The 22,855-nt window shown below is 38.3% G+C and overlaps 1 protein-coding gene across 2 annotated transcripts in view; it reads right to left on the bottom strand.

Annotated features, from left to right (window-relative positions):
- Positions 1–6,245: 6,245 nt before the first annotated feature.
- The window catches only part of RCAN1 (regulator of calcineurin 1), a 35,284-nt gene continuing 18,674 nt past the window's right edge, over positions 6,246–22,855 (bottom strand). The window contains exons 1-4 of one of the 2 annotated variants that reach the window (XM_020789328.3): positions 20,915–21,365; positions 17,399–17,572; positions 13,336–13,495; positions 6,246–11,974 (exon numbers count right to left, since the gene is read on the bottom strand). In XM_020789328.3, the coding sequence (XP_020644987.2) occupies positions 11,802–11,974; positions 13,336–13,495; positions 17,399–17,572; positions 20,915–21,001 (594 nt within the window). In that variant the 5' untranslated portion in view covers positions 21,002–21,365 and the 3' untranslated portion in view covers positions 6,246–11,801. Of the gene's footprint in view, positions 11,975–13,335; positions 13,496–17,398; positions 17,573–20,914; positions 21,366–22,855 lie in introns of those variants that run through there. The other variant, XM_020789327.3, reaches the window with a different exon arrangement.

Below are 22,855 nucleotides of genomic sequence, written 5' to 3'. Positions count from 1 at the left end.
CACAGAAACTGCCTCACCTGGATTGGTGGAAAACGAGAGGTAGAGTTAAGTGTCGTCAGCATACTGCTGACTCCTCAGCCCAAACCTCCTGATGACCTCTCCCAGCGGTTTAATGTAGATGTTAAACAGCATGGGGGACAGTATCGAGCCCTGAGGAACCCCATGACAAAAACACCAGGGGACAGAGCAGCTGTCCCCCAGCATCACCTTCTGGACAGTCAGCCAGGAAGGAGTGGAGCCACCATAAAGCAGTGTCCCCCAACTCCCAACCCAGCCAGAAGAACACCATGATTGATGGTGTTGAAAGCTGCTGAGAGGTCCAGAAGTATCAACAGGGTCACACTCCCAGTCTCTCTCCCGGCAAAGGTCATCGTACAGGGCGACCAAGGCAGTCTCCATACCAAAGCCTGGCCTGAAACCTGATTGAAATGGATCCAGAAAATACATTTCATGCAGTTGAAGAAGATTCTGGACCACCTGAAAGAGGTCTGCTGGGCAACATTCTGAGGAAGCAATACAGATGGTGAAATATTGCCATTTTGCCAGCTGTTTTGCCATGGAATAGGCCTGAAAATGGGCTCTAAGTCATGTCTGATTGGACTCCCAGCGGGATTTCCTCCACCTGCATTCCAGCCATCTCCCCTCTCACTTCATTGCCCGCAGTTCAGATGTATACCAAGGAGTGGGCTTTGTGTGCAGGGAGAGGGTGCTTAGGCACAATTGTGTCAACCACCCAGATAATCTCCTTATTCCAGAGGGTGACTTGAGCTTCGACAGGAGGGCTAACCATATCAGATGGACAATCCTTCAGAGCATTCAGGAAACCATCTGTATCCAATAGTCTCCGAGGGCAGATCATCTTAATAGATCCCCCTCCCTTGCAAAGGAGAGAAGCTAATAGAATAAACTTGACCAGGAAGTGGTCTGACCATGACAATAGGCTCACAACCAGCTCCTCAACATCCAAACCACAATTTTCCAGTCCCGTTGAGAAAACAAGGTCCAAAGTATGGCCTTTCTCATGTGTCGGGCCAATGACACATTGAGACAGCCCCATGGTTGTCATGGCGGCCGTGAAGCCCTGAGCTGCCCCAGTCAAGGCAGCCTTGGAGTCCTCAGCACCAGGTCTGAGACTGCCTCTGTCAGCTCAGGCAGGGAGACTGTTGGTATGCAACAGGGTAGCTAGTTCACCAACAGAATCCCCAATCTGTCTCATAAACCCAACACACGATACAGGCCCTGAATTGGGATAGGAAGCCTAGTCAAGGAGATAGCAACTCCCCCTCCCTGAGCCTCCGAGCGACATGGGTGCTGGACCGAGTACCTCGGCGGACACAGTTGGGAGAGGGGAACACCACCCTCCTCTCCCACCCAGGTCTCAGTAATACATGCCAGGTCAGCATCCCCATCCAGAATTACATAATGGATGACAGCAGTCTTATTTTGAACCAACTTGGCATTCATCAACAGCACTGTGTGGCTCAAGGGTTTGCTGATATGGTCACCTGATACCATCTGGTTGGGGGTAGGACTAGAAGAGGGGATAGATGTAAGATGCAGCATGTAACCTCTCTTCTCCTAAGTGGGCATGTTCTACTTCCACCACCATTCTTTCCCCTACCAAGCATCACCATTTGTTGTCAAATCCCTATGCAAAGTATTTGTTTACATGGGCCAGTGGTCTAAATGGGGTGAAAAACTCATCCTGTCATTTGAGACTGAGATACCTTGCCTTCCTGCTCCATCCACAGACCCTCACAGGCTTTTGACAAGCTGTGTGAGCCTGACAAATTCAGGTGGCCTGGTGGAGAAATGGAGGGGTTGCTTGTGCATGACAGAAAGTAAATGAAGTTGCTCTGCAACTTTGAAATGAAATGCCAGGGGGTATTTTTTTTCCTAGTTGCTTTTGTTTCCTAGTTGCTTAAGTTGTCCCCTCTGCAACAAGTTCTCTAAATGTCCCCTCTGCACAGCTATAAATAAATATCCCACAATTGTATAGGGGAATGGGAGACTGTATTGCTGGGGTTGAGGTCAGGACTAGCACTCATTTAGCACTAAGAATAAAATGTAATTTATTTAATTTTGGGGAAAGGCTCAGATGCTCTCAGAAGGAGAAGAGGCACACACTGGCTTGAATTTGGGAATATTTTTATTTGCAAAAACGAATATTTGTGTCCATCTCAGTTCTCCTCCCTGTCCCTGAAAGAAGAACATTTCACAATGTTGTACTTCAGAAACAATGCAGATGTTTGCAATGCCACATGAAACATGTACTCAAATGTACAACAAATGATTTCAAATGATAACGTGATGAATGATAAAGAGTTTGTGTCTATTTATAGAGAGACTGATGCAGGAAGGATTTGCACATACTGTATAGCCGTGGGAGAAATCTCTGTATTATACTAGAGATGGGAGAATCTTTGGCTTTCCAGAGGTTTTGAATTAAATTCCCTATTGGCCAAGATGTGTAGCAGCTGCTATGGAGGTGAGAGGCCAAGAAATTTGGAAAGTCAATGCCTCTCCAATTCCTGTGCTACACCTGTCTCTCATAGATACCATGTGCAGTAACAACCTCTCTAGGGTGTTCTGTCCTGCCTGCCCCCACATATGCATAGCATGCCTAGCTAACCTGGCCTTTCCTCTTTTTTGTTGGAGTACAGAGGTTCCACACTCGCACATCTCAGCTGATTTGTGTGGTTTTCTATACAATGTGGGTGTTCTGTGAGGTATGGGGTCCTCTATGAAAATATCAAAATCGTTAGCAGCTTTTTAGAGGCTTCACATGGGAGCTGAGATTTATCATCCAGCTCTCACTTCCTTGGGAGGGAGTGAAGAACTCAAAGGTATGGGGTGTGTGTGTGTGGGGGGGGGGGGAGAAACACCTTGACATGCAATACATGTCTTCTTTAATAGGCTATAAATGGCTATTTCCCCTACTTTCCTTTCACATTTGATTTCTGGTTATTTTTACTGAGCATTTTTCATAAGTCATTCATACAAAGAAAAACTTAGAAATGGGCTCCCAGTGTCTTCTAGGGGGAGAGCTGATACAGAAACAACTGAGAACATATACACAGTATCTCTAGCACTCCCCCTGCTCTGTGTCTCTGACAGATGAATACACGTTACATTTTAAAAACAGTATTTCCTTTAAAAATCCTATTTTACCTCAATGTGCCAAAAGTATACAAGTCAATGGGGTCATTGTTCCTCCCTGGCAAATAATATTTTGTGCAATGTTTAGAAGTTTAAAATGAGAGCAAAACTTAATATGGCTATATCCATAAGAATACAGACATTTCAAAAGGGGACATCTTTGCTCACCCCTTGAATTTGCCATTAAAGCATTCCTTTAAGGGGGAAAATTATGCTTATCTGCAAATAGGTTTGCAACATTATGTAAGCCAATTTGCTGAACTGAGGCCCTAATAAGGATGATTAGAAATTCATCATGCATACATTCAAATGTCATTTTCTAAAAGCAGTTTTAAGGCATTATTTTAAAGAGGCATAATTAATTCTGCCTAAGTACATTCAAATACAACAGTACTATTATATAAATTAACATTAAGAAATTCTTGCTGTAAACCAAATAAGAACATGCTCAAAATGTTATTCTAATGTACAGCAAAGGCTGACACTGTCACCTGAATATAAGCCAACTCTGCATCTATCTGAGCTGTTCATGCACAAAAGGCTCTCTAATGTCACAAATAGAAGACAAAATAACATAGGATTCTAAAGGTTTTTTTTTGTTTTGTTTTGCTTCAGAATTGTTCCTTGTCCTGCGATGTATTTTAAATAGTTATTGACAGGGGAGGAGGAATTTGACTGCACTTGATTTTACTGAAATCTGAGGACCATCAACAATTAAGCTATAATCTCATAAACAAGTGTGAGAAGAACTTGTGTTTAGCATCATTTCCTAATAGACTGCATGCACAAGAGGTTATACTCAACATTCTTTTAAAGCATGGGTGAAGAACCTTTGGCTTATCAGACTACAACTATCAGCCTGATACGGCACTGCCAATGTTTAAGAGTTGTGGGATCTGTAGTACAAATGATCTGGAAGAGGGAAAGTTTCCTGATTTCAGTTCTACAGAAAGACCATGTTACTAGAAATACCTGCATTGGTTAGGGTCCTATTTGTATTCATGTAAGATTTATGTATCCTGCCATGGCTAATTGATGAGGTGCCAGGGCACATCTCAATCACCTGCCTGGTCAATGCAGCCTACTGAGCAAAGGAGATGTGCTCTGGCACATTGAGAGCCAGTTGTAATTAAGTGCAGCAAGAGATGCATGCAAAGCTTACACAAACACCAATAGGATTCTGACCATTGTATTCGTCCAGAAAAAAAAATGAATAGGAAAATTCACTTTAATCAAGTCAGCTGAAATTCACTTTGGTCACTTGATTACTAAGCATCGGTAGTTAGCAGTTAAATGATTTACTGTATCCCTTTACTACCTTTATTACAACTTCACATATCATTGCCCAATCACAGTATACATCATGGATCATAAAATTAGTCAATGTATGGCAGTTTTGGACATTTATGTCTATTAGTTTTACCATTTTTAGACTGCAGTCCTATGATCCTTAGGCTACCAGACCAGGGGCCACGATATATTTCAACCCCTCCTCTCTCCCAAAAGGGGACTATACAATTTAGTACACCTCTCCCAGCTACTCCAAAAGCTTGCTTCTCTGATGACACTAGAGGGAAAAAAGAGGCCAGTTGGTCGAAGGCTTGAATCTGCATGATCTACAGACTTTACAGTCAAATATCAAACCCCAAACAATGAGAGAAGTAAATGAACTGTTCAACATGCAGAGGGCTGCAACTGTGAGTGAAACAGAAAATGAAGTGAACAAGCAAAAGTAATTGCCTACTGTATTTGGAGCCATTCCTTTCTGATGCAGGTGGCGAGATACAAATGAGCATGTGCGGCTTAATTCAGATTACTGAAAAAACCACCACCTTGTATTTGCACCAACAAAGGCAATTTGAGGCTTTGTTGTTTTTCATTATTCATGATAATTAAATGTGCAATTTTCTGATTCATTCAAACAGGCACTTTTCCTTTATAAGCCAGATGGTTCAATTAAGCCTGTACTGCTTTAGCAGTAAATTGGACCTTCATTTCCAGTCTTCACAGATCTTTATGTGAAGAACTATGCAAAACCTTCTAGTTTTAGCCTGCACAGAGGGTTCTGGTTTGTGGTTTTGCTCTAAATAACATTTTATTAAACGTTATCTATGGAACACTGACCCAGTGTGGTGTAGAGCAGTGGTCTCCAACCTTGGGCCTCCAGATGTTCTTGGACGTCAACTCCCAGAAATCCTGGCCAGCCAAGGTGGTGGTGAAGGCTTCTGGGAGTGGTATTCCAAGAACATCTGGAGGCCAAAGGTTGGGGACCACTGGTGTAGTGGATAGAGTAACAGACTAGAATTTAGGAGGCCTATGTTTGAATCCCCTCCCAGTCATATAAATTCAATGGGGTATGAAACTGATAAAAACACTTCTTAAATACCTCATTTACCTTGAAAACTCTGTTAGGGTTGCTGTAAGTCAGTTCTGCCTTGAAGGCATTTAACAACAATAGCATGGGAGACTGAACCCAGACTTTTTTCATTGTAGGACAGTTCTGTTGAATTAATTTAGATGTCATGGGAATAACCTCAGTAGCTGCCTGGATGAGATAAGAAGGATTTGAAGCAGTTTACAATCTAACCTATACTTTTGGTCAGTGCTTCTTATTGTGGTATGCTGAATGTATGTACTTGTAAGGGTTTAATTGGCTTTTTATAGAACAATGACTTATAAATATGGAGCTCAAAAAATCCCATAAACTTGATTGTGTCAACTCAGGGTTTTGATAACCTCAATATAAATCTGAGCTGTCTGGATAGCTGAGTGATTTAGGTATCTGGCTGTGGAGCCAAGAGGTTAGGACTTTGATGCTTCACTGTGCTTCCTCCGAGTACAGCCAGCCTGTGTGGCCTTGGGCAAGCTGCACAGTTCCAGGAAAGAAATGGTAAATCACTTGAGTTTTTTCCACCTTGAAAACCCTGGAAAGGGTTGCCATAAGTCAGACTTGGTTTGATGACACATTGTTGTTGTTGTTGTTGTTATTATTATTATTATTAATATATCTAGTTTTCAAAGGGAGGAATAGGTCCATTTCTTTTTAAAGAAAGTGAATGTCAAGTGACAAGTGCCCTCTGGAAAGATGACACTGAACTAATACATATTTTAATTAACATGTTAATGGCATTAATTAACAAGTCAAGTGTTCTCAGTTTTAAACATCAATAGTGCTGATTCAATTTTTCAAACCTACCATTCCAAGCTTTGCACAAAAACCATAATAGAAACTGATACAAATTGATACAACAAAAGGATTGTCAGTTTCCTTGAGAACTGAAAATTATGAAGCATTCAGACGATTGATGCAGGATGTTAGAGGTTACATGAAAGTCAAATTTAAAGTCAAACTGGGCCTGTAAAAATGTTCTTATTGTCAATACAAATTGCTCTTTATCAGGATTCTAAACAGACAGAGCTTTTAGCATTTTTCAAACACCACTGTGAAATTATTGGATATTTAGCTCCCTCTTCTGGACAAATGAAGCAGTTTCATTAAATGCCATTCATATGCATGCCATTCTGTCATATGAGTATTCATATGACAAGAAGCAGTGATCATTTTAAAGTGAAGACAGAACTTACGAGGTCTCTCTCTCTCTCTCTCTGACTGGGGGTACTGTTTGTGGACTGAATAAACAACAGGAAAACACACATCTTTACAGAACTTACAAGGTATTAACATTTCAATACATAGTAACTGACCAAAACACAGAAGTTTAAAGTTGGTTTTCCATTTCACAAATGTATCCTTATCAAGGAGTAATTAAAAGAAATCAGTAGGCTGAATTTAAACATCTGCTTGGCACCTTATGGATTTAGACACTCCCCCCTCTTTTTTTGATTGCTGGAACTTTTATTGAACTGTTTCAACAAACCAGGGGAAGCATATACTTACTCTTGAGTGCATGTCTGGATAAAGACAAAAACTCTAATCCTATTTTTTAAAATCAATCAGTCAAGTTAAAAAAGCAAGGAAGAGATCTGAACAGAAAAAAACAAAGGACTAGAGTACACAGTTGCAGAGCAACAAAATAATAATAATAAAACGTACATGTTGATTCTGACTTATGGTGACCCTTTCCACGGTATTCTAGCCATTGTGGTTTACCACTTCCTTCTTCTGGAGAAGCACCGGGATTGTGCCACTTGCCCAAGGTAATGCCAGCTGGGTCTTTCTCTCAGTAGGCACAATGGGGAATTGAACTTCTGACCTCTGGCTCCACAACCATGTACTCAACTTAATGAGCTATCCATCCAGCCAAAAATTCCTAGCACTGAAGAAGCCCAATTTATAGTAATCCTAAATTCCGATGTAGCATTTTCTGAATTTCCTACTTTTCTTCAGGTACAATTTCTGCTCAATGATATGCTCACAGTTTGGCTAAACCTGCCAACATTCTATCCTAATTATGCCTCCTAAACTCAATTTGCCTGATACAAGACATAACATTCGAAGTCATGTCTGTTAAATCTCACATAGAGCTGGGCACTGGTATCTCCTCCGTATTATCAAACAGTGATTTCCAAAGTTTTTGTGCACATACCATTTCTGAGAAATCCTCACACCTCACTTCTCTGTAACTATCATCCAATCCCGTTTTAACAAAAGAAGAATCAATTGTATTTTAAAAGAAAACATTTTCTATCACAAAATTATGGTGACTGGAATACTATTGCAGAGATATACTAGTGTATTTACTGTGTTTCCCCCAAAATAAGACAGAGTCTTATAATAGTGTTTGCTCCAAAAATGCATTACGGCTTTCAGGGGATGTTTTATTTTTTTCAAGTACAACAATCTATATTTATTCAAATACAGTCAAGTCGTCTTCTTCTGGTTGCTGCACAATGGTGGAGGGTGGGGTTTCACTTAATTGGGTTTTATTTTGGGGGTAGGGCTTATATTACGAGCATCCTGAAAAATCATACTAGAGCTTATTTTCAGGTTAGGTCTTATTTTCGGGGAAACATGATAGTGCTGTGTGCGAAATCATGTGACTGCAGTGTGAGAAGAAAAAACAGTGCTGAGTTGTTTAACCAATGGCAATTTGCAGACAGAGCTGAACTGGCAGGTGTAACTAATAAGATTCTGGCCAGCAAACTTTTAATTTATCTTAATAAGTAGCAGATACAAAACATGTCCCCCTCCCAAGCAAAAGTTTAGCTTAGAGTAATTAGAGGGAGAGGAAATCAATCACCAAAGAGGTTAGAATAGTCAAGAGTTCCTCAATGGTGTGTTAAGTCTTGCGTGCTTCAAGGGATCCAGGAGTAGCAGATTTTTGGAAAATCTCCAAAATGAAACAATTCTAGAATATCTTGGTGCATCAGGATTCCAGAAAGTTCAAATGCGTGTGACTCAAACTCTCCTCCAAGGAGCCACTTATAAAAACATTTTCTAGAAAATGGAAAGTGTTTACCTTCCTAAAGACACATATTTCAGACTGCTAGAAAGGAAGTAGGTCAGTGACAAACTTCCAGAGGTGGCCTCAATCCCTCTCCCAGCTAATCTCAGGGCAGTCAGAACCTTCTCTGCATTCAGGCATCACATCCTCTGCCCTTTTGTGCCAAACACTGATCAGGAAATACTGGTTGTGGTTGTTGAAAGTATACTTTTCACTTCGTTTCCCAATTCCTCCCTTCTCCAAACAGTCGGAAAATTTAGTGGCATACAAATATAGCTGGTTAGTGCAACATAGTACAGTATAGGAATCCTGATGGTACTGATACCAATTACAAAAATTTGTTGACATGATTAAAAAAACACTTTAAAAACATTTCCCCTTCTCTTTAGTAATCACTGCATGAGAGGATGGCACAGAATTTTAGTCAACAATGCCCCTGCACAGAGAGGGTCTTCCGCACCCCCAAAGTATTATTATATTCATCAGAAAATTTAAACAGATAATACAGTCATGGTGGTAGGAATGTCTCATAGATTATCAAAAGTGAACAAGGCACTCAACCTTGCCTTCTTTAGACAGACAGCCCTGTGCCAGCTGCTTAAGGATCCAGGGCAGGATAAACTGAGCCTAGTTGCAATGTTTGAAATATAAAGCAGAAAATAAACTGGCAACATCTTACTAACTCTATTAAAATTTACTTGATCTGTTCTTTCATGGACTGCAGTTCACTTTATCAGATTCAGGCCACAAAAACGTATGCCAAATAAAACTTAATCTTTAAGATGCCAAAATACTTTTTGTTATTTTTGGTGAAAGACTAATACAACAACACACAGGAAATGTTCAAAATGTTACCTCGCCATCTGTGAGTGGGGAACTATTTTTCAAGGGTTAAGGACAAAGTTAATGACATCTTTTTGCTTTTTAAATACAATATTCTGCTTGTTTTTCTTGTATTCTCTACTTAGAATAAAGCAATTAAGTAGTAGCTGTACAGTTACTATTAAAATCCTATAGCAGTCCAGCTAAAATATCAAAGTTCAAGCTGATTTAGCCTATTAGAATTCAGATGGGCTGTGATTTTATGGACACAGTCAGGCAGCTTTAATCTTTGATAGCAATGGAATTTAAGGAGACCTGTTTGAAGGGTGGTAATTTAAAAATAGTTATCCCTGAATTAAAACCCAATTACCTTAGCAGTACTTAATGTGCAAATGTAAGATATTTTAAATACTGTAGTCTTCCAACTTAATTCATTTGTGGACTGGATTTTTACAACAGTGAAAATATAGGAATAGGCCACAGAGTGTGGGAAGGGGAACTAATTTAACCAAGGTCTGCAGCTGTGTTTTAAAAGGAAACACAGAAACAAGTGCAGAGGACATCTTCAATGAAAGGACTACATAGCCTTAAGTGTTTCTTTAATACAAATCAGAATATTCTGAATCCATAGGGCTTTTACTATCATTGTATAGAAAACAAAATATATATTGTTCCTCCATTTGCTGTGGTTAAAGTATTAGCCTCATAGCTTTTAAACACACAGCTTGGGCAAAGCTAGAATATTAGAAATAGAATACATTCTGTACTGCTGACTTTATACAGTATAGCTATTTATACTGCATCAAGAAGGATGTTCCAAGAAGGATGGTAGACCATTTAGTGGAAAGAATCTCTTCAAAATTCTTTTTCTTTTGAAACAGAGCTCCTACTGACATCTCTAAGTAAATAACCCACTTTCCTCTCTCCCTCAAAATAAAATAAAATAAAATAAATATTCAAGGAGCATGACATACCTCATTTTTTTTAAAAGAGAAACTTCTTAACTTAGCTACCATAACTTGAGAAGTGTATTTATTTCTCAAAAGTATCTTAATCAAGAATCCATTCAAAAGGAAGTTTTTTAAAAAAAAAATATGAGAAATGGGATGTTAAATGGGCATAAATCTTTTTTGAGAATACGACACAAAAAGTGTTTGAACACCATTTGCTGCTGGCCTTTGGAAATAGCCAACAGCTCCTACAGCAAAGCACTAAAAGGATACTTGTGGCTTTGCATCTAATACTGGGGATTGTATCTTGGTTGATGATGCTTAAACAGAAAACAGTTCCATAAAACATTCTTTCAATTAAAAAAGTTAAAGTTCTCAGCTAGTGCAACAATCCCACCTGAAATTCATGAGAAAAAAGGCACTCCATTCTTCTCAAATGCCACAGCCCACATTAGTTTACATACTAAATGTGCTTACGCACCATTAACAACATTAAACAACAACAGTTATACTTGTACATGTTTGTGGCTAGGAAAGTAGTTTACAGTCTCCCATGGTTGTGAATTCAACAACATTCACCTGCAGATTGCCTGCACGTCTGATCAATCAAGTAGTTAAGATGGTTTAAACCAACATAAATAATTTCATTTAGAATAATTTTAAATTATCCATCCATTTTAAATGTATGTAAGTATTCCATAGTTTTTTAGATAAACCATAAATTGGCAGTTAACATTAAAAATGGATATTGCACCAAACTTAGTGTTTTACTATAAATATGTTCCCACTGAAAAATGAATGCCTATACAAACATAATTCAGAAAGCTGAGAAATCAGTATTTGAGATCATTCTTCTCAACAGTATAAAATGAGAAAGTACAGACAAAGTTAAACAAACTTATTTCCAAAGTTCTACTTACTTTCAAAGTTCTACATGCATGCACTGAATCTAATATGAAAAATGATTAACAATTTCATACTTCATCTTTAAAACTACATCTTTATCATTGTATACCAAATACAAGCTGCCGCTTTAAACACACTTAACTTGTATGCCCCACTGATTCCAGTGGGATATAATTACCAATGTGTACATTTTAGAACTGCAGCTATGTTGTCTAACCTATGAATTACAGAAATTTATCATAGGACCTACACATAAACAGGGAAGGTATCCCCAGCTTCTTTGTAACAGAAAAACCCCTTAATGCAAACAGTATATATTTTCTCCCTAGGGCTACCATGTTTAGTTTCTCTCCAAGATTTCAGAAAGTTCATGTTGCAATTTGTCCTGTTAGCCAACGTGCAGCATTCACATACAAATATATGAAGACATTCCCCTTTCTTAAAGTGTCTTTACATTAGTTTTTGTTTCACTTCTAATGTCATAAAATTTGTGACCTGCCATTTCTTCAATGTCTCCTTTCAGCATGCCAGTTTAGAGCAACTGAAAACTCTACAAAGTTCAGCTTCGGTGAGAGGGTGTATAGTCTGGCCTCCTGGTTTGAATAATTTTTGGTTTTGGTTTCTTGGCTGCTTCTGCCTCTTCTTGTTCTTCAAGTTCATCATCAGTTTCACACACATGTACTACAACACTGGGAGTAGTATCAGTTGCAGCATGAAGTTCATACTGGTCCCCTAAAATGTTTTCAAAAGTAATGAAAAGAGATGAGACAATTAAACATAAATAACAGTAGCAGTACTAACAGGAATGGTAATGAGAATATCAGCATTTATACATTTTCCTAAGTGGACCTGATATCTTCGAGGTGAATGGGAAATGGAATGAGTTAATGCTTGTCTTTAGATCTTCAAAGTAGTTTAATGAGAATACTGATGATTTTTTAAAATAGTGGTTTTGAACTGGAAAAGCATGGTCACCATTCCATGTATTATCCCCAGTATGGCTTCTGAAATCCAGATCTCAGTACTACACTCTCTAACAAAGAATTCAAACTTCAGCAACAGCTCCTAAATCCTTGGAAGTTGTAGGATATTTTTATTTTCCTTTCCAAAGAGAATCTTCAGCAAATGAAAGTCAAGATTAATAAGTAAATGTAATTAAGAGTGAACACTTGCATTATCAGCAAATTCAAAAAAACTTCAGTGATTGGATGACCACAAACATTCCTTCTATTAGTAATGTCGAGATGTGAGTGCCAAGTCTGATGTATTTAAAATGGCCCCCACCATCCCAAGCAGGTTCAGGAGAATGAGCATGTTTGCAGAGGTATTAAATTGCTTCATTGGGAAAAATAGTACAAGGGCTAAAACACCAACTCTAAACAACCCACGGATAACCTATGCAATACTGAGCATCAGGATGGGAAATATAATTAAGTATCTTAGGACAGAGCACAGCTGCCTGGTACCCTGAATTCCTAAGTGCACCTGAACTTCCCAGGAGTATCCCTTGTCTATTAGCGATTCCTTAATGAGACCATAATAGAAGCTTTGTAAGAATTCACACCACATCTTAGGCTAGATAAGTATTTTTTTTTAAAAAAATTCACACACAAGCACCGGAATCAAGAACAGGTTTTATCTGCAGCTTGCTAATGCTGACATGCTTCTTTTGTCATAAAAACAGAAACATACCAGCATGAGCAAGTTGATTAACACTTCTGAAAGGATAAAACCTGTTCTTGATTCAGGCCACACATGATATACTTATACCACACACAAATATAAACACATAAAGGCAAACTACTGCTATGTTAACTGTAAGAATAAAACTTTATTTATTTACTGCCTTTCTCCCCATAGGGAGAATTAAGTTGGCTCAGAACAATTAATATTGTATAGTAAACTGACCATTCCCTAGACCCCCATTTATTGTTTAAGAGCCTGTCTGAAAAGGAAGGTCTTTGCCTGACAACGGAAGGACGAGAGGACAAACCTAACTTCTCAGAGCAGTGCATTGCAAAGCCTGGGAGCAGTGACTGAGAAGGCCTTTGATTATAAAAGAAAACCACAGTTCAGGCACAGAGGCCTCTTACCTGGTCCAAGTTTGGAGATTGCATACAAAAGATCATAATTAATGGCAGGTGTGGCATCATCTGATTGTCTCCAGCCAACAGGAGGAGAAGATGGAGGTGAAATCAAGAACTGTTTTTCTGGATCTGGTGGTGCTAAGTGTGAACGTCCAATATGCAAAGACTGGAAAGATAAAATGAAAGAAATATGCATTGCTATTCTGATTTTAAAACATACATATATGGAATGTGCAGTTGGTATGGGTGGAGTACTGAAGTAATATTCATGGTGGCAAAACCAGATATACAAGGTGAAGATAGAACAGACTACTGATAACACTGACAAATAATTAATGAATCAGGTTTCTTTCTAAAAGTACATTAATCCCTCAGGAACATAGGCATATTAAGCCTGGATGTTATCTTTTTGTTCTAGAACTCCCAGAATCCTCCAGCCAGTGGGATAAAGGGATTCTGGGTTATCCAGCAACTTTTCCAAAGGGTGGAAAAATCTTACACAAGCAGAAGGCTTTGCTTTTATCTCCATATCCCCAGCATTTCTCGCAAATCTCTCCAGAGGTTTAAGGAATCAGAACTTTGCAAAATATATCTTACTGGGCTGCAGTGGGAAGACAAAATACCCCAAAGTAGATAGAGGAGTGCTCACTGCAGCACTCACACAAAAAGGAGACATGAGGATGCAAATGAGAGGAGAGGAAGAGGCAGATCTGTTGAACAAGGTTTCCTTTCAACAGTCCAAGTTTGCCCCAAAGTGGATTTCACCCCATGTTGAAGCATTCTATACCTCTTTCATTCTGCCATCTTCCAAATCAAGAATCAGATGATGGTCAAAATTTTGCATCAAATTATTTTATTAATCATTACTAGTTCCTTGGTGCATTTCCTTTAAGAAATCTGTATAAAGATTCTCAGTCATCCAGGTGAGGGTATCTGGAAGTTGAGTCATGGTAACTGGGCTTCTTTATTAGGTTGAAACGTTTCACTACTCATCCAAGTAGCTTCTTCAGTCTGAGGAGAGATGGTAGGACAGCCCTGATATATCCCCCACATTGGTTTCACTTTCCCCTAGTCTGAATAGGCTTGTTAGAAAGACAAAGAACTGGACATGAGGAATAATCCCACTTCTGCATTCCTTCTCCACCCACTGTCATGAGTCATTAACAGTGGTCTTTCTGGTGAGTGTGGTCCTGATGTGCATATAGAAAATCCCTCACTCAACAGGGGTGGAGGCCTTAGATACAATTGATCTCTTATTTATCATGCTGTCCTTTCATCTGTTCCCAGAAAGATCAGGACCACACTCACCAGAAGGACTATTATTAAAGATTGTTAACGAGTTATGACAGTGGGTGGAGAAGGACTGCAGAGGTGGGATTTTCACTCACCCCCTGTCCATTGTCCATCTAATGAGTCTATTCAGATGGGGGAAGTGAAACCAACTTGGAGGATATTATCAGGGGTCTCCTACCAACTCTCCTCAGATTGAAGAAGCCACCTGGATGAGTAGTGAAACGTTTCAATCTAATACCATGTTTTCCCGAAAATAAGACAGGATTTTATATTAATTTTTGCTCCAAAAACACATTAGGGCTTATTTTCAGGGGATGATTTATTTTTTTTCATATACAACAATCTACATTTATTCAAATACAGTGATGTAATCTTCTTCTGGTTGCTGCACAGTGATGGAGGGTGGAGTTCATTTAACTAAGTCTTATTTTGGGGGTAAGGATTTTATTACAAGCATCCTGAAAAATCATACTAGGGCTTATTTTCAGGTTAGGTCTTATTTTCAGGGAAACGGAGTAAGAAAGAACTCAAATTGCCATGACTCAACTTCCACATTCCTTTAAGAAACTGTTGTTTATTAGCTGCTTCTGACCTTAAACACCAGAATAGTTATTGAAAAAATCACAACTGTTTGACACTGGAAATAAGTAAGACAGACTCTGGCTTCCCAACACTGCTAACTTTGTGCTACACTTCTCCTATGTAGTGTCTCACTACATGGCTGTTCTCAAACATGCCGTTGTTTCACCCTCTACAGGTATGCAGAAAAATTACAGTTCTTAGAAGTTATGCAACAACTGATCTTGTGTAAGGATTCCTTTTTTAAAATCGCTTTTGAAGACTCCAGACAAATTGAAGAGTGGCACACAAATCAAGTGTACTATAGAATACATGGCTCACACATTTAACTAAATTGTAAACGTTGCTTGAAAATGCAGGCATCTGTCAAACATATTCTAAACGAGATATGTATTGTTTTGATGAATAAACTGATTAAAAGGGATACAGTACTGTTTATCCATGAAACACTAGCCAGCATGTTAGCCACAACTATGGCATATGCAGGAAAAGTCTTTAAAAATAAAATAATACTCAGAGGTATCAAGTTAAATTGCTGATCTTGTTAAAGAGTGTAAAAAGACAGCAGTAATTTCATTGTTATCAGCCTTTGCTCCCTTAAGTTTCAACTAGTTAACAGCTACACTGGTAAAATAAAGTCTTCAACAATCTCAAAGGATATTCAAAGATCTGCTGACTTGCCAATATATGCAGCTTGTCTGTGCCATGCTGTTATTTATTAATATACCAAGGCACATTACAAATTCTCAAGTAAGCAATCATAGTCCAATATACACTAATAAGTAACTCCAGTAAGACAGGCGTAACCTCACACCAATTCTGCCAAATTTAGCACAGCAGTCTGTACTGCATGGGGTTGTAGGTAGAAAAATGGCTTATCCACTAAGAACAGAAAAATAGCTCAACTAAGTTAGATCAAGAATCTAGCTAAGCCTTCATCACTGTGCTGCTCTCCAGATATTTGGGACTAAAGCTTCCATAGCTCTATCCTGCACGTCCAGTGGCTAGTGAGGATGAGACTCCAAAAACTACAACCACACTGTACTGGAGAAGGTTGCTAATAAAGGATTGCTGAAGTTTATCCTTATTCGTTTAAAACTCTTAAAATACTGAAAGGTGACATCTTGGTCATGAGCTCTAAAGAGGGCTTCAAATCTAGCATGTTGTTTCTAAATGTTGTTTCTAAATGTGGTTAGCAAGATAGCTTTGGGAAGCCTGCAAGCAGTGAATGAAGATAATGGCACTCCCACCATTGGTATTTACTATTTTGACAGAACTGTACTCCATACATTTATCTAATCCTGTTTTAAAAGAATGTAAAACTTCTATTAACATCATTGTATCATGAGTCAGCAAATTAATAGAATTTATGGCCATAAATGCAACAGTTAAAAAACTTACAAAAATACTGATTAGGTCAAAAGTCAAGTCATGACATAAGGCAGTTCTTCATTTCATCTTCTGAAAGCCTACAAAATCTGTTAGTGAGATGACCTGCTAAGTAATCCTAAATGACTGGTGTTACTTCAGAACACAACTTTCACACCAAAGTAGGAGGACAAATATCAGATCTCTGCACAGCTTAGTTGGGGAATGGTGATCAGAAAAAATCACTTATATAAACCTCTAAGAACATCACCAGCAGTTTTAGAGACACTGGACCAAGGTTCCCTCTAAGGTGCATGCTCGTGACTGCCTCCCTTTGCGCAGCTTTCCTCCTCCTTCATGCAGCCCCTTTGGTTTGTCGTGATCGAACCCCGTGCATGTGGGGGGGGACAGAGTTGCTTGCACATGCAGGAGAGAAGTCACAAGAGAGAGAGAGGAGCACTGCCCAGTGGGAATGAAAATTAGATATGTTAAATTGGACCATTCAACACTAATCCTTGTCTGAATTGGGCAGCTCTTTAAACAGATAGAAAAATTAGCAAGTCTTATAATACAGCAGTTCAAACTGTTGTAAAGTGAGCCTATAAGGGTAAGAGAATTAATACAAAACAAAAGAATCTGTAACTTGGCTATATATTTTGGATATGGAAAGTTGGGTTGATGTTTCCACTCACCTGTAAGGCTAACCGGGCAAATTGTGACCACTCAATATAAGCTAATTCACAACATTACTGATTGTTTACAACTGCGCTAAGTTCAGAAGAAGCATGCATGAAAACAAAACTTTACCAAATAGGTTTTGCTGTCTTACCTGGGCGAAAAACAGTTTTAGTTCTTTTCCAAGAAATTCTGTTTTATTTAATCGAATTTTAGCATCAGCAGCTAATAAAGGATTGCTGAAGTTTATCCTTATTCGTTTAAAACTCTTAAAATACTGAAAGGTGACATCCTTGTCATGAGCTCTAAAGAGGGCTTCAAATCTAGTCTGAAAGATAAAAAGGCAAATGTAGTAAATTATTAAATATTCCTGCCTTGCCATGACCTGTAGATTCATAAGTACAGCAAGGAATACTTACAGAGATTCTCAACCTTGTTCTCTATATGCCTACCCACCCCAGGTCCCTCAGACGATTTCCATAAACATCAACACATACATATTTCCAAAATCAAAACACAAATGCACTTCTGAACAGCTTTCAGGTTCTAAATAATAAAAGCACAATCTTTCCCTTTCTTGCTACCCTGTTGCAAGGAAATCTGCATTCAATCAGATTGTAAATCAGTTTTCCAGTTAATAATGATGATCCTCCTTCTCCTGTGAGTATTTTTAATTTGAGGAATGTCTCTGACCCACTCTTTTCTTATTTATATTTTTCAAGGGATATAGCTTCCCTCGTTTCCATGTTAAGTTTAGCTGCCTTGCAGTAAGATTCTAATTACACACTGATGCTATAGGTTTGTTTGTTTGTTTGTTTGTTTTGCTGGACTGATTTCCTTGCAAACTTTTCTGGTGTCTCAATAGGTAAACTATAAGATCAGTAAAGGAAAACAAATATTCTGTTACTTATACTGTACACCTTTTTCATGGATTTAATTTGCAGATGGAATGTGCAGAAGAAATATGATTTGTTCCATATCTACAGCTATATAATGAAATAAGAACCAGTAAATTAAAATGGCTTATGCTGTAAGCCTTGCTTAAGGACCAATCAAAATCTGGTTTCTGTAAAACATCAAGTATACTAGGGTGAACAACTTCCATGGGGCTGAGGGCCCTTTTTGGCACTGGAAAGTAGCACATCCCTTCTGACCAACCTACTTCCAAAAGCACAGACTTTTTTGGCCCCCCCCCCATGCATTTTGTATTTTGGAGGAAAATAATTGCGGGGATGTGGAGAGGTATGGGAGAAGGACTAGGCTCAACAGCCATATGAAGCCCACTGACTGTACTGTGCTCAGCTTCGATGTACATGGTTGGTGGTGGTGGTGGGGGTTCTTTAAAAAAAACAAAAACTCCTAAGCAGAAATCATTCTTCAGAAGATTAAACTTCAATTATGCTGCACTGCAAATATTCACAACTAAAAGGTAGAATTCAACCTGCACTGGCTTAAGCAATAAGACAGCACTGAAGCATATAGATAGGTATATCAGATGAGAGACAATATCAATTAATATATATCAGCAATAGATATTGCTTTCCCTGACACAAGATTTGTGACTTGAACAGCTGAACAACAGAAGAATTTTCAACAGGTCCAGCTCTCCATCCTAAAATCCTATGCTAGAAATAAAATGTACCAGCTGAATGCTCATCTGTCATGTAGCTGTTATCAGAGAAGCAGCTCGCATCAAGAAACACAGGGTGTGACTGTATTTAGTGAACACAAACAACTATAAATGTAGTTAAATGTGTTAGGGTTAGAGATGGGGGTATTTGTATTTGTATATGAATATCCCTGCACAAGTGGAAATAACGAGAGTTTGGCCCCATGGGGCCAGACTGTCCACTCATGATTTTGCCACTGACGTGAGCTCGTCGGACCTTCCTATCGTGCTGTTGTCCACAGTCAATTACCCAGTCCTGGCAGGAGGAGGGATGACAAGTCTCTCTGCTAGGTCGGACAGTGGCTAATCCATTAAGGAGAACAGCATGTCGGGAGCCAGTGGCGGCGGCAAAATCGTGAGTGGACAGTCCGACCCCACGGGGCCCAACCCTTGTTATTTCCACCTCTGCGGGAATATTTTTATACAAATACGAATACTCCCATCTCTAGTTAGGGTGCAGTGTGCAGTATGTAAAGATGACATGCTTCCAGAACAACATGCTTCCCTTTTGAAGATAAATATAATACCAAGATGATTTGGGGGAGGGATGTAGTTTGAAAAAAAATGTAGTTGGGACACTGGTATGGTAGTTACTTTCCCATGTTTGGCTTAGTTCCCAAACTGGAACTTTGCATTAGAATAAATCCCAGTTTAATAAACCCAGTGATTTCTTTAACACGTAAAATGTAATTACATCGGGCTGCAGGATATTCAATGACTTCAAGCATGATAAAATGCTGATACTAAGATGCAGGCTGTGTTTAGCATCTGCACTAGCAGAACATTCAGGCAATTATCCAACAGAAATTAATTTTTTTGAGTTGAATAGTTTTTTTAAAAACACAGGAATCATTTACAATGAGGACACTAGAAGGCACTTTAGAAGGAAGCAACTGTTCTTTAGCCACTCTAGCCTGAGTCTTCTATTTAGTTTTTCCAGAAATGAGTGTAACATTTACTATAGAGGACACATTAAATGATATTGTTTGAATAACTGTGCAACACATGAACATTCTATAAAAATTATACACCAAAATGCAGAGTTATTAGCTAAAAGCTGACTCTTTGGTCTTAAAGATACAAAAGTCTGTGTTTCTTTTTATGTAGAAATATATATTTTTATAAAGCATTTTTTATTTTGGTACTGTTTTCAAACAGGAGAAATAGGGAATTTTGAACAAGTTACAATGACTCCACCCACCAACCTGATACTTTCCCAGCCAAAGTAATACAGAAAGAGATTCAAGGAATGATTACTATTCCAAGTTCCATCCAAAGTTCCCACCCACTGTTAGCTTTCACTCACAGCATTCTGGTGCCCTACTATTAATGATGGATAGGATAAAAGAGAAAATGAGTCAGAATAAATAAAAATAAAATTAACTGTGTTTGAAGAACTAGCAGGAACAGAAATAAGTATTGAACATTCGATTGAATTCAGAAGGGAAAAAACCTAGAGAATATTCCAAGTACTTTCTATTTTAAATGGAAACATTTATATCTATATAATCAAACACACATGCCCAGCAAATTCAGGAGATTATCATTACTTTCAAACTGCTTGAAGAATCTGTATTAATACTGTACACTGTACCCTAACACATTTAAACAAGGGAAATAAGGCTCATTCAATGGAGCTTACTTCTGAGCATATACAGGACTGTACTACTAGTCTTTTACTGTATTTCTACCTAAATGCTGCCAATAAGTCATTGAATTAGATATCACTGTTATCCCATGTTCAATCTGAAGCTGCCTGTGTGTATATTAAAAGGTTCAAATTCACCAACAGAAACATTCCATAATTTACAGGCAAATAACAAAAAGTATTTTAAAAATATACTGAAGATGTCACACTCCCATTAGAACAGTGATAATAGTTAAGGCATATAGAAAACACACCAGCCTCTCTAAATAGTTTTGATATGAACATACCCATATTTTCCTATTTTTAAAATACATTCTTGTCATTAAAACAAAGCATAATTCCGAAAGCCTTACCCTAATTTCAGGTTGAACGAAAATCTTGTTGTTTGCAACACAAGCAATTAAGGAACCAAAGGTATAATCAAAATTCCTAAAATGCATCTTGTGCTTTGAAAGAGTTCTATGAGCTCAGAACAAGACCAGGAAAACACTTTTTTCGAAGAAGCCACTTCGTAGCATAGAGACAGCTTTTTAAAAGGAACAAGTCCAGCCCCTCAAGAAGAATAAAACATTTTTTGTCAGAGCATCCTGTATGCGACAGCAAATTCCTGAACAAAGACTGGCCACACGGTTTCAGGCAGTCAGGGACAAAATGTAAGCTTATGCTGGAAAAAGATGACGTAAACACATTAGTCAGTTTCCCTATGCTAATTAAGTTTGCTCAGGGAGGATGGAAAAAACAGCTGAGGTTTGTACAAGCAGCTGCTTTATCAACTCTTCTTGCAGCATAGTTTCCATTGGTAGTAATATCATTTAGCACTCAGAAAACATGCTCTTCACTTGAATGGGACAACCCACTTTAAGATGGAAAAAGTTACTGTTTGAGGTCCAAGGTTTATTGCAATAAACTGCAATTAGCTGGCAGGAAATATTTCAAGACTTAGGAGAACACAGTACAAGTTTTCATTCCCCGTGGAGCTTAACTGTGTTTACAATGTATGTGTCAACGATCTTAATGAGACTTACTCCCAAAAGTAAACAGGACTGCAATCTTAAACCTTCCCAGACTGAACTATATATTTTTTCCAATTAATGTAACAGATTATCTATTTTGTTCTTCTTTCTCATTAAAATTGATGAAACAGCAAAAGTTCAATTTGGAACACTTCCTGTTTTAATTTTACTAGTATTCGTAATGTCCTCTTTTGTGGGGGGAACCCACAAATACATGCACAAATCTAAGTGCTGTTTTAGTGCCTCATCTATATGTATCCTATTCTGCTTGAGATCCTAGGTTATGTTGTATTCCTGTTTCTTCCAAAAAGCATTTTCTTAATCTTGTGCTGAGTTCTCAGCATTCTTTCAAAGCACCAGATGCATTTTATGAATGTTGGTTGTATCTTTGATTTCTTAATTGCTTGTGTTGCAGATGACAAGACTGTAAAACTAGGTTCCTGGAAATTAGTCAGATTTTATTATTAGCTATGTATCCAAGTTACGCTGATTTATACATAACTTAGATGGGTTGAAACATTTATGGATTAAACATGTGAATGCAAACAGGTAATTTAAAACACGCATATGTTCCCTGAATATAACATTTAAAAGTACAATGGGAATTCTACTGATTTCGATAGAACTAAGATCTGACATTACTTTGTATATCTCTCAAGGATCTTCAACCAGTCACCAACATATCCTCCCATGTAGAGATACCAATTACTTTTCTTGAAAATGGAAAAAAAAACAGTTTTGCTGACACGACCCTTATCTTTTCAACTACAGTACAAGCTAGATAATTTTAAAGAATGATTAATCCAGACTCAAACCTATGTCACTTTTCTGCTAAAACAAATGCCTTTTAGCAACAATGTGACAATTACTGAAATATCATTATAGTGGATGTAATATGTATTAAATGTGGTCACCAGATTTTCAAACCAGGGCCAGTAGAATGTCTAGTATTATGCTGATTCTGTACAACAGTGCTTCCTAACCTTGGGTCCCCAGATGTTCTTGGACTATAACTCCCCAATATCCCAGCCAACACAGCTAACTGTGAAGACTTATGGGAGTTTATTTCAATAACATCTGGGAACCCAAGAGTGGGACCCACTGCTCTACAAGCTTCAGCAGTTGCTAATTTGTTTCCAGGCTCAATTCACATAACTTGTTTTGACCTTTAAAGTCTTCATCACTTCGAAACAGAATCTTCTAAGATCTATGAAACTGCCCAATAAACTCTATTCCAGGTTCTTTCCCTTTGTTTCCAGTTTCATGGTGGTTATGTGTGAG

The sequence above is a fragment of the Pogona vitticeps genome, chromosome 3, assembly GCF_051106095.1.
Source record: "Pogona vitticeps strain Pit_001003342236 chromosome 3, PviZW2.1, whole genome shotgun sequence".
Lineage (NCBI taxonomy): Eukaryota > Metazoa > Chordata > Lepidosauria > Squamata > Agamidae > Pogona > Pogona vitticeps.
The sequence above is the reverse complement of the archived record's forward strand: the minus strand, read 5'-3'. Positions and strand labels throughout refer to the sequence as shown.